Here is a 13,658-nt window from a genome sequence, read left to right as displayed (position 1 = left end):
GAGAGAAGTAAGAGGGTAGTAAGAGGGGTAAGAGCGTGTGATAAGGGGGAGCGAGGCCTTTTATAAACATGTCAAGAGGTTATCTGATTGGTCAAAACACATCTGCAGTGTGGGAATGAGTGAAACCTGATTGGCTGGCAGAAAGAAGCGGGAGGCTTAACTTTCCTGTAAAGAAGACAAAATGGTGGGGCTATCCCCACATGTGCTTCTTAAACAAAGAGTCATAAAACTAGATAGGGTGTTACCATGTTAGGTCTAAAATGGAGCATGGGTGTGTGCCAATTGCATGAACCCTTGAAAAATGACTTTCAATTGATTATCCCTTAAATGACTGATTTGAATTATTTCTAGCTGTAAGCATAACAAAGGAGGACAAATACACTTTTGATCAATGATCATGGAATATGAAGTTATAAACATTTCCTTTGAAATGTGATTGCATTAGTGCTTAAATATGTCAGATGGAGGCACACGATGAGTCTCTTTCCTGTAGACAAATGGTTAAAATCGAGGTCCCATGTCTGAAATTCGTTTAAATCACAGTTCTGCCTTTAAAGCATCAGATGGTGTATAGGTTTTATTTTTATTTCTTCCTTTTTAATCTTCATGTTGAAGAGGATGTCTCTGGTGTAGGGTGTCAGGTTCCATCCCTGTTATCTCTGTGGGATGTCTGTTCTTTGGGGAGGATGGGTGTCAGCAAAGAGTCTGCAGGAAGACGGGCTGGGATTTGAAGAAATGTTCCTTGGTCCATTTTTCCATTGTCTGTTTTTGAGTGATAAAAGTGTAATAAAATTCCAAACGTGCGACAGTGTTTTTACCGCCTTTTGACCATCGACCAGGGTTCCTACATATTATACCCACAGTTGCAAAGTGGAGTATGCACAAAATAGAGCTTTAATTGGGCTGAAAAAAAGACCTTTCCCGGTCCCAGAACACGGACAAAACCTGTCCGACACAATGAAGCTGATGTCTCTTTAAGCCTGAACGCGTTTCAACCCGTATTTACATCCGTACGCAGATGTAGAATGATCCATTGTGAGTTCTAAACATAACGAGCAGCTTCATGTGTCGCTACACGCTATGACTGGTTCAAGCACTGTTTAAGGCTCAAACATGAGCAGACTTTGCACACACGGACTCTCCGCACTCCTCAGAGCTTACATACTTGTGGATGGTGATTACGAATACGGTTACGAAACGGAGGATGCACACAGGCAGCATCGGGGACAGCTAAAGCGCTGCAGGGGTCCTCAGGTAAAGATGGGAGCATCTAAGAAAATTGCATGTCTTAAAAAGACTGTGTGGCTGATGAACGTGTTTCTCAGTTATGCAGATTAAAAAGAGAGTTTAAACAACCCCGTGCATGCCTGGGAGTCTCCTTTGTGATAAGTGTGCAACAATTATTACAATGATACCTAATAAAAAAGGAAAAAACTACAGAAAATTACATTTTACGTGTACGTTGCTGAAAATGGATCGTAGGGGGCGCCATTGCTTTGTAGGGAAGCAAAATTACACCCCCGAGAACCCTGATTATATTAACATTTGTTGTGATTTTTTACTGATTAGAATCACTGTTGTTTGTGTTTCCCTGTTGAAATTTCCCAGTTCTTAGTTTGATGAACATCCCAAAGCAGTTTCAGCTACAGACCATTCACGACCCAATGCACTGAGCGATTTATTTCAGCCAAGGTGTCTCTTCTTTTACATGTACGTATTATAAATGCATTGGAAGTCTTAAATCAGGAGCAACAGGCAAACACACTGCGCTTTCATTATTCAGGATCTTTGTAAATCAGGGCTGTTATGTAGATAAACACAATCAGGTGGATGATGTGGCCTGAAATTGCACCCTGCCCTAGTATTACATCTTCAATCTTAATCATAGACTTTATATTACCTCTAAAGTCTGGGGGTGTCTGAACAAAGATGATTCCTGACATTCACTTCTGTTCATGATTCATTTCAGATTATTCCAATGTTAAAGGAATGTTCTACTGGAGTCTTATTCCAAGAAGCTGGCTCAACATCTTCCTATAAAAGCAAGGGAGGTCTTTGTGTGTGTGTGTGGATGTGTGTGTGTCTGTGGAGCAAATATCTCCCCGACGTGGTGCGAGTTCGATCTGAAACTCGGTCAACGGGTTCCAAATACCCCGAGTGTGTGTATCTGTTATTTTGGAGTAATTTGGTCATTTCAAAATGTTTATTTTAATTTTATTTCACTTCTGGACGGCCCCGAAATGAAACCTATTCAGCTTTTGACCTCAGGGTGTGAGGGGGCACTAGTGCACCATCTATATCTATTTCACTACACAGCTCCTCATGCGAGCAAGAGTTACGTCCTCTACTTCCTCCTGTGCCATGCTATCATTAGCTTCTCAAACACGGAATAGATCATTTGAAACCGTCAGCCACTGGTGAGTCTTTTGCAGACAAGTTTCCCATTGTTTAAATTTCATTTCATTTGTTTCATTAGAGTCAGTATTGACCTCAACCTATTCAATTTTCCATCCGGAAAACTGCAGTTTCTCTGTGGTGCCATGCATGGAAGCTAAGCTCTGACCACTTGGTTCGAAGGTAAAAAATGATTTTTGTTTTTTTAAAAAGACAGCCGAATTGTACACAATACTTTAATTTACTTACTCACTCGTGTAGTTTGGAGTTTTATGTTCTGTTTTCCGCAGTTTTTTTGTTTTTCTGATTGGCGCTACAATGTTTATGGAGTTTGGTTATCAGCGTCTCAAACATTTCACGGAGCACAAACACACGTTATTTATTTATAATAAAAATATACTAAATGATTAAAGTAAAACACAAAAAATGCACAAAAAGACAACTGAAAGAATAAAAAATACACATGACTCAGAGAAATACAATGCGGGTGCACGAAGGAGATGGATGTAGGCAGACACACACACACACACACACACACACACACACACACACACACAATATTTATAATAAAAATATGCTAAATGTGTAAAATAAAACAAAAAACTAAACAATATTTATACAAAAAGTACACAAAATTACAACAGAAATGCATACAAATAAATTAAATATTCATACAAAAAAATACACAAAATGACAAAAGAATCACACTACAATGGCAACAAAAAACTATAATTATACAAAAACACAACAGAAAGATACACAAATACACATAATGACTCCAAATAACATACATTACAGAAAAATACACCAAACAACAAACACATTTATCATGTTCATATACTGTACATTACAGAAAAATACAATGCAGGTGCACGGAGGAGATTGGATGTAGACACACACACACACAGTATTTGTAATAAAAATATACTAAAATACAACAAAAAATGAAACAATATTTATACAAAAAGTACACACAATTACAACAGAAATGCATAAAAATACACAAAATTAAATATTTATACAAAAAAATACACAAAATGACAACAGAATCACACTGCAATGGCAACAAAAAACTATAATTATACAAAAACACAACAGAAAGATACACAAATACACATGACTCCAAAAAACATACATTACAGAAAAATACAACAAACAAAAAAATATAAAAGTGAGTTACAAAAAACATGTCCCATAGAATTAAACCAGGGAAATTGCACACAATGTTTTATTTTGCACCCGCAAATGAACCCTTTATAACACTAGAGTACAGAGTATGTACACCTCTTTGTACATCCAATCTTCAAACATATACTCATTTGGCCATAATTAACTCTACTGAAGCTCCCACATGAATGCATACTTCCGACGGGCACTGTACTAGTATCCTAAAAGAAAGCCTGAGCTCAGGCTTAACTAAGCCTGTGGTTGATGGAACACTCCTTTTAGTCCTGATTGGACTAAAAGGAACTAATGAAATAATTCAAAGTCAAGTTGGTCATCATCTCATTCCAACATTTAACTATTTTTAAAAAGTTAACAAGACACTGACTATTGGGTAGATTAGTCAACAATCGTTTAATTAATTCTTCTTTCTTTCTTGGTTATTGGCTTGTTGCAATCGACTTCAATAGGTGCAAATCACCAGCTACTGTACATGATTTATTTCATTACTTTAAAGCTCCAGCTCTACATTCAACTCAATGTCAACGTCCAAGTTCCAGATTTGGAATCCAATCAGTTAATTAAATTCAACTACAGTATATATATATATATATATATATATATATATATATATATATATATATATATATATATAAGCACAACGCTTTTCTTTTTTTTTTTAACACAATTACAGTTTATAATGCTGTCATTGTATGGGATTCATTTAAAGATTTGAGTCTATAGTCACAACACAAGAAATCACAGTAAGAATGAAGGAAAATCACTTTTATGCATTTGTCTACAGGACTCCACATCCCACAATGCAATGCACCAAACTTTACCAACAATGTCAATGATCAAAACAAACTTCCGACAACAATTTTCACCTTTTACATCTTTGATTTATTGATCTATGATTCCTACGCTGTCTTTATCTGATAAATAAATATTACCTCTTTAACTATACCATTTGCCTGCCACTATTTTACAGTAAACCATAGAGCAGATGACATGTAAAGGTGGAGAAATAGTTTAAAAAGGCTTGTGTTTTGTCTGTTGAATGGATAGCGTTTAAACCCGTGTATGTTGTTTATCAAAGCCAGCTATCGTTGTGCCTTGTTCATCAGCACATTGCCGTCAGAAACATCCCAGTGTGTCTCCTGCTGCTGCGAGTCAACATGCAATCAATGAAGGAACAAGGAAGAAATTGTGTTTCACAGCTTGATGAAAATGCTTTCACAAAAACCTTTTTATTCATGTAGGACTTTAATATTTTCCTCAATACGCCATAAGCCTTACCCCCCACCCACCACCACCCTCTTTTCATTTCCCCATCTCCTCTTATCTGTCCCAACATTTTTCTCGGCTTTCTGTTCCTGTCTCCCCTCATCTCCCGCTGTCCTCCCCCCTCCGCGCTCTCCTTTCACCGCCTGTTATCTCTACCACACAGTTGACTGCTTCTGTCCTCTGGGTGTCAGCACTAGCCTTATCCTTCATTCAAACTATACATACGCTGTGTGTGAACCGCTCGCTCCACTTTTGCCTGCGTTTCATGTTTTTTTCCTGATTTGCTTTTGCCGTCCTCGTCTCTGTCTGTCTTAACATTTTTCACCTCCTCTCTGCTTGTTTGCACATCTGCCAACATCATAATTCACCTATTCTGCCTGTTTTTAATGGCTCCCTAATGCGCGCGCACACACACGCACATACACACACACTTTTACAGCTTTTCTCTCTCCCACAATCAATAAATCCGCAGTAACCCTATCTATAGAAGCTGTGTGTGCGTGTGTGTGTGTGTGCGCGTATGCATGTGTGTGTGTGTGTGTGTTTAATGGCAACTATTGATGATTTCAGTTGAGCAGAAGTAACTGGAGACGTCCAGGTGAAGGTGACTTTCAGGATGTTTGTTATAAATGGTGAAAAATTCATGAAGCACGCGCTCAGTGATGTGGATGTGCTGAGGCACCAACAAGCATCCACACTACGTCAAGTGTTTGTGTTTTTTGGCGTGAACTGAAGGTCAGAGTTTGTTAAAGGTGAAGGAGGAAACTTTGACCCCGTGTTTGCTTACCAAAGCTTTTCTGACTGATATATTGTGAGCCAAATGAAATTTCTTTGCACCTTCCTATTTTCCTCTTTGCTCTCCCACTCTGATCATTGGGGAGGAATTGAAAAGAACTTACAATCTTGTTTATAACCAGCAGAAGAATGAATCTTATCAGTGAACGAACCCTTTTCATTCCTTTATCCGACGGTTTTTATTTGACTGAGGGTGGACGTGTCCTTTGCTTTGGTGTGCAGTTTGTCTTTCCTACAGAATTCTCCAAGAATTCATTCACAATAAAGTGATTGGATTTAAGAGAGCTGCCCAAGGTTATTCTGCTGCGACATTCTCCATGAAGTGAGAGTAGAAACAAAATATCTGCGATGAATCGAAGACATCTGTAGCAGTAACGGCGAAACAACAAATCCATCTTCATCCATCAGTCGTAGATTTATGATAACTAGCACAAACAATATTTCTGTCATCTAAAGCAGTAGCACTGGCTCCCTGTGCTGTTCCAGGCATTTTCCTAAAAATAAGGCGTGGTGCCCAATGGCTTGATTAGAAAACAGGCTCCATTGAAGAAGGTGCTCTACGTCATAGGTGGGGTCCAGCTCAGATCATAGACACAATGCTAGTGTTCACTAAGGGTGTGTTAGGAAGTGGTACCAAAGCGGCTAGGATGTGGTAAGAGGCAGACGAGGGAGACTTAATCCAGATACGAAAATAAAAGGTAAATCCAAGTTTTACATGCAATGTATGTACATCTAGCATGTGGACAAGTGTAATCATTGTCTTAGCCTCCAGTGTACCCAGCTACACTGACATCCAACCCCCTCAACAGTCCAAGACCAACTGCTTAAATAGACTCCTGTCAGCAGGAGCATGCGATTATCGTATCGTTTAAAAAATGCCCAAGTCCATTTTTTTGTATCTTTTTTTTTTTTAAACAAAAAAAAAACATTTAATTGCATACACATAGGTATCAGATAACTACATCAGACCTTATTAAACGACATCACTCCTCAATGCATTTTAGCTTTGGAAGTTGATTGCACTTTATTTTCATAAAACATACTGGGCACTTATATAGATGTATGTAGTTACTTTTTATTTATTTATTTTTTTTCATAATTTTAAGAACTTATCAGAATCTGTTGTAGAAGCAAAAGTTAAACTTTTTTGAAAAACTTAATTTGGCAGTTTGATAAACATACCACTTATTTTTTTTATAATATTGCTTCAATTACATTAGTTACCATGTACTTGTTCTCACAAGTAAAAAAAATAAATAAATAAATAATTTGTGTATTTGTTAAGGTGCAATTTGTAATTATTGATATTATGATATACCATGATATATATTGTATAGTCTAGTATTGGGATATATCAAACGGTGACATGGAAATCCTGAATTGCATTGTGTTATCACAATAATAGAGCATGTTGATGGAATGAATGAGTGATTAAACATTTTAAAGAATCTAATTTTTTTTTTTTTTTTTTTTAAAGTAGAATTAAACAGTATTTAGTGTTACATGAATAGATGTATTTTTATAGATTTTATCATTTCTGGTCATCTCCAATACTGACCTTTGTATTTTCAGTTCATGTTCTAATAAATATCATTATTAATATGATGATAATTTCAACTAGAATTAAACATTTGTAAAACCCTATTTTTTCTTATATTTTGTTTGTTAATTTTCACTATACAAAGATCAAGACCATTGGTGAGGAGGTTAGCTCTCTCTTCACCACATCGGGCCGTTCCGATACTTGAACTGCTCCACTTGGGCCAGGACCCCTCTCTCGACCTGTTTTTGGTAATGCATCTTTTTCCGACTGAGAACCATGGCCTCAGACTGAGAGATGCTGATCCACATCCTGGGCACTTCACACTCCGCTGCACCCGGCCATTATTTTTTGATGGGACAAATCAGACAACGTCATCTGCAAACAGCAGTGATGAAATCCTCCAATCCCTAAACTCCACCCCCTCAACCACCCAGATGTGCATAGACTTTTCGTCATGAACTGAACAAGTGACCAAGGGCAGCCCTTGTGGAGTCCCTCACTGGGAACTGGTTTGACTTCTAGCCCGCTACGTGGACTGGACTCCTGCTCTGTGGGTACAGAGACTGAGCCACCCCTTAGTAAAGGGCCATCCACCCCACACTCCTGGAGGACCCCACAGGACTCACAAAGCCCATGTGCATTCTGCTGTTCCTCAAGCAGCATGAAGAGGCTGGTCCTGAATAATTTATCTCCATCACTATCCGATGTAGGCTTTCATCATATCATAGAACCTAATCTCCAGTTCCTTCACACCTCTGTCATCAATTCATCCATCCTTCTAGTTTTCCTCCTAACACTAACTTTTCAACATGCCACATACACAAGTCTGATTTGGAGGCCTAGTATTTTTTCACTTCATTGTACGGCTTAAATATATTATAGGCTTTAAAGACTACACTAATATACTTTTGTAAAGTAAAGATTATAACAATAGACAAAAAGCACACACATTGAATGCAGTGCTTATTCATTATGGGTTTAGGGTTTTCAACAAATGGAGCTTTTAATTATAGGCTGCTCAAAAAAGCTGGATTCCAAGTCTGTCCTGCCTCCTTAAAATACCCTTGTCTCGTGTGTGTGTGTGTGTGCGCGCGTGTGCGCGTGTGCGCGTGTGTGTGTGTGTGTGTGTGTGTGTGTGTGTGTGTGTGTGTGTGTGTGTGTGTAAGTGAATGGGAGTGATTGCCAACTCTATGTTCTATTCATGCAGATTAATGTGTATTTATCATCGGCTGAGAGGCATCTGTCTGTGCCATTAAACATTAATGAGTATGCAGGACACACACTGAGAGAAGCGACATTGGGCCGCTCCTTTCATATCCGCCAACATCCTAATGGAGGACATTTGATCAGAATGACCAAGCAGGGAATTTCACAATGACAAAGGCCTTAATCACAGCAGTAAATTACAAGAAAAATTCCCTGCCACTTTGAGATGCCATCAGGATTGTGACATCCCACCATGCATCGGTATTTATTAGTGCTTTAATATCTTTTCGGCAGATTGGGTGATTTTAATGTGTTTGGGAGTGGCAGTGGGTGATAAAAATCTTGGCTAGTGCTGCAAATATAGAATACATGTTGATATGGAGTGTTTTCTAAAGCAGCGAAATTTGACACATTTGAATCCCCACAGCTGTGCTTTGTAATGCTGTCCCCCTTTAAAAACACTCCATTTTTATTTAGTTTTAGTCAGTCTTTTGACTGAAACGATGTAATTCATTAATTTTTTAAATAATCTGTAAGAGATATAGTCGACTAAAATATATAGCACATGAGTTCATGCATCTAAGAAAAAACACATTAAATTCCCATTGTTTTATTCAACCTGATATTAGATATTATTAATGTTTGTAAACAGACATAATCATGACCACATTAGTTCTGATTGGATTTTATTTTTTTTTTAGTTAACGAAAATTCAATTTTGATAGCTTCCATCCTCATTTATTTTTTAATTGGTCACATTGAAGTTATTGTCACTTGAAAAATGTAGTTTTATGACAAAAATTAATCAAGATGAACACTGCTTTGGAAACGTCTCTAACAGGAATGACCTTCCTATTCTTTTTCTTACACTGATAACAGTTTGGTTTGTAAGAATGACATCACCTGGCCTAACATAACACTATGCCCGATCGAAAAATTTATCACAGGATATTTGGCTCTAAAATGACACATAATAGATGGCAAATGTACACACACTTGATACCTGTGTAATGTACTCTGTGAAGTTGTAAAATGACCATTTTTGAATTTTAAATGTAAGAGTCAAAAGTACCAATTCTAAAATATTTGGGCTGGTAGTGAGGCTTGGCTGTGATATTTTCTGTGTGTTTTGGATCATTCCATCAACGAGCACCATTTTCCAGGGAGGGTTTTTGGAGAACATGCAGATTCGGTGTCGCTCTAATGCAGCCGTCCAAACGATCCACGATAAGATCATGCTTCATACCAGTTTTACGAAGCACAGCGGGATAATAATTCACACCCATTTAATCATAGTTACTAGCCATATTTTATTTTTCTACTTCTGCAGCACTGTCAATGAGGCTGAAGGTGACTGATACCCTTTAGTTCTGATGAAAAAAATACAACAATTCTACAGTGTTTTTTTGAAATACACGTGGATGTCCTTTGTGCATTAATAATTAGGAATGTAACGATTCACTCAACTCCCGATACGATTCGATTCACGATACTGGGTTCACGATACGATTCTCTCACGATTTATTTTACAAAATAGGACTGTAGACAAATTTTTTTTTTGGGAAAAAAACTAGAAAATACTGTATTATTTTCCTTTTATATTTCATTGTCAAAAGAATCCCTTGATAAACTATTCAAAACAATGCAATTTAACTAAAAATAAATCTTGAATGAAATAAATAAAAGAATAATAGAAATGAAAATGAAGCCTATTAATTTAAATTCTGGTTCTATAATAAACAATGCAAAACTGCATAATAGTTATTTTTCTTTTTAAAAGTGCAACTGAAAATGTATTTTGTGCCTTAACAATTGGACTTTAAAAAAAAAAAACCTTGATTACACTGATTTACGTCATATTTGTTTGGACCAGCAGAGGGCGCTGGTAACACAGTGGTCGGTTGCAGAAATTCTTGCAGTGAAGAAGAGAAGCTATGCTAGCAGACAGAGCTAATAGAAAAACGTGACTTTTACAGATATTCAAGTAATATTACAGATATTCTTTTGGTGCTAAAGGGGCAATGAATCATTTATGAACATATTTAAGAGTAGAAGGCAGCCAGAAAGAAAGTATTAGCAGACTCCGCCCGCCACCTACACTTGTGGATAGCGCCCTCTGCTGGTTAAAAAAAGTACTGCGATTCAATTTTCAGAAAATCGATATCAACCGTGATACCTATGAATCAATTTTTAACTGCCTTACGATTAATCGTTACATCCCTATTAATAATATATAAAACACATTTAATGTTATAAAGTGGCTAGTGAAGATTCCTGTTAAGCACATAAGGAGAAATGTACATTTTTAATGGCACATCTTGTACTGTGAAGAACCCAGGAAACCAAAACGTTTTCAAGGATTTTTTCTAATGAAAAATGTGTAAAATGATACAGGGTAAAAAATAAAATAATAATAAAAGAAAGCCGCAGTCTCGTATCACTGCCAGCTAATTCCGAGTTATTTAGAACAGGGGTTCTCAACCTTGGGGACAGGACACCATTTGGCTTTGCAAGACACTGGGAGGGGATCGCCAAATGCCTTTAAGAAACTAAGAATATTTTTTGAACAATTGAAGCCCATTTTTCTTTCTTTTTTTACCTTTTATCTGCAGCTACACCAAACTTACCATATTTTTTATTAACTATTTTCATCACTTTTTCTTGCCATAGTTTGGCCCCTTTTAATGCATTTTTGCTATATTTACTCACATTTCTGCCACTTTTCCATCAAATTTCATTGCCTTTTCTGAACTTTTTTTCCACTTTCAAGTGGAATTTTTGGCATTTATGAACCGTTCCACCAGTTTTCCAACCTGATGTTGCATATGTTGACCCATTGTTGTCACATTTAACCTCTTTTCACCACGTTTTGTTTTCTTTTGCCAATATAACGTCATTCATGATTTGTAATGCCCAATTTTTGCCTGTTTAAACACAGACTACATTTTTAAAATCTGTTACCTAAAATTTGCAACATTTAACCAATTTCTGTGGTTTTTAAAATCCTATTTTACCACCTTTTCCTTTGGGGGTCCCCATTCTCTGGCACCTTTATTTTGGTGGAAAATGTTGATAACCACTGGTCTAGTATCACTGCCAGCTAATTTTGAGACACTTATTGAGACTATCGGTACATTGACTTAAGTCATATTGTAAGTGTAGAAATACAATTAAGGGCAGTCTTCAGCTGTTTACAGTTTTAGTGTAAATGTTTCTCTGACTCAATCTTTACATTGTGTTGTTTGTGTGTCCAGGGGGCTGGAGTCCGTGGGGTCAGTGGGCACAGTGCAGCAGTGAGTGCGGCGGTGGCATCCAGACGCGCACTCGGAGCTGTCAGGCCTTTTCAGATGATGCGTACCTGTGTGAGGGCGTGGTGGAGGAGGGCCGGCCCTGCAATCCTCAGTCCTGTATCGGTGAGTTTGTTTGTGTCTCCAGACTGGAACTTGTGTGTTTGTCATTCCATCCTGATTAGGCCAGTGTTTGGACTGCATGTGGGAAAGAGAACGTTGATTAAAGGAAAATGGCGGTAATGTGTTTGACCTTCTAACGAGCAGGTTATCATTGTGTGTATGAAATGTTTATTTCCACTTAGACGCACAGAATAACAATATGAATGCACAACAGATTCACAAACACCCGCAGCACATGTACATTGACAAACCAGCATAACAGAAGTCCCAAGTTTGGCTGATGCTGTTCTGGGTGACCAATCACGTCGCGGATGTGTCCCAAATGTAGGTGAATGCAGAACGAGCTGCGGTTGCTAACCCCACCCCCTCCCCCTTGGCCTTGCCTCACCCTCCTGTAGGCAAAGGTCGCTCTCTCTCTCGCAGCCAATCCCTTCGCTCCGTGGATAGCCGCAAACGTGACGATGTAGAGAAGGCCCGTGGCGGACAGCTGAGCCCGCAGACAGGTAAGACAACGGGACGCAGAGGGATCCCATGCATCAGTCACTGTGGCAGCTTGGGTGAACAACAACACACACACACAACACAAAGAAACACAAGATAACACACACACACAAACCTCAATGTGACATTCATCAAGATACAGTAGCTCAGGGTGGGCCATCCTGCAAGAATTGGTATTTATCCGATACCAAGTAAATACAAGGCCACGGTCACCAATACTGATCCGATACTTTTTAATATCTAAAGTTAATGTGTCATCAAACTACTGACCTTTACGTATTGTTAGGACTTTTCCTTTGAATTAGTTTTTTTGGGTTTTTTTTTAATTAAAACTTTGGATATGGTATTGGCAAAGTTTATATGTGACTACAATGATGCAGCTTTTTGCTCAGAAAAAATCAAACAGGAACAAAGCTAATTTTTCCCAAACATTGTTATGTGTGGATCTATTTTCTTATATAATCAAAGCGCAAAACAACGCCACAAATTATAATCTTTTATATATAATTTTTGAGATAGAGTTGAGAAACTACAATCCAAAAATATGTTGAAACTGCAGCAGTCAATGCATGCAGGAGAGCAAACAAAACTACAGCTGCCATTGCTTTACATTCAATATCAATACTAACATTGGTATTGATATTTTGGATGAGTTCGCCCATTACTGCTGTAGGCCCATTAGCTTGGTGGTCATGTTTGTCCTGGAACAGAGCTCCATGAATGCGCCACACATGCAGATAGATTTCCTTGGGCCTTAAATCAAAGTTAAAAGTGTGTATTTATCAATAGGGGTAATTGACGTAACTTATGAATGTTATGGTCGAAAATCAATACTTGTTCTAATATTGGAAAACAGATCATCTCCCTTAAAAATGGATCAAAAGTGTTGGATTGTGCACTGGATTCTAGAGTACTGGTAAACAATGTTTCTCTCGTCAAATCTGTAATTGGTGAAAATTGTATAATTTGGTTCAATTGAGATTATTAAAGAGAGATTTGATTTAATATTGGTCAAGCTTTATATTCACCTCTGATCACTGATGGTCCAATATGCTGGTACAGTGGGCCAAAAAAGTTTTTAGTAAGCCACAAATTGTGCAAGTACTTCCATTTAAAAGGTTTGTGATTTTCATCATAGGTATACCTCAACTATGAGAGACAAAATGAGAAAAAAAATCCAGAAAATCACATTGTAGGATTTTTAAGGAATTTATTGGTAAATCCCTCAGTAAAAATAAGTATTTAGTCACCTACAAACAAGCTAGATTTGTGGCTCTCACAGACCTGTAACTTCTTCTTTAAGAGGCTCCTCTGTCCTCCACTCGTTACCTGTATTAATGGCACCTGTTTGAACTCGT

The 13,658-nt window shown here is 37.7% G+C and overlaps 1 protein-coding gene across 6 annotated transcripts in view; it reads left to right on the top strand.

Annotated features, from left to right (window-relative positions):
* The window catches only part of adgrb1a (adhesion G protein-coupled receptor B1a), a 227,193-nt gene that overhangs the window by 83,285 nt on the left and 130,250 nt on the right, over positions 1-13,658 (top strand). For all 6 annotated transcript variants that reach the window (XM_028470093.1, XM_028470091.1, XM_028470094.1 and 3 more), the window contains exons 3-4: positions 11,644-11,802; positions 12,198-12,302. In XM_028470093.1, the coding sequence (XP_028325894.1) occupies positions 11,644-11,802; positions 12,198-12,302 (264 nt within the window). The remainder of the gene's footprint in view (positions 1-11,643; positions 11,803-12,197; positions 12,303-13,658) is intronic.

Source organism: Gouania willdenowi, chromosome 16 (assembly GCF_900634775.1).
Source record: "Gouania willdenowi chromosome 16, fGouWil2.1, whole genome shotgun sequence".
Classification (NCBI taxonomy): Eukaryota; Metazoa; Chordata; class Actinopteri; order Blenniiformes; family Gobiesocidae; genus Gouania; species Gouania willdenowi.
The sequence above is the reverse complement of the archived record's forward strand: the minus strand, read 5'-3'. Positions and strand labels throughout refer to the sequence as shown.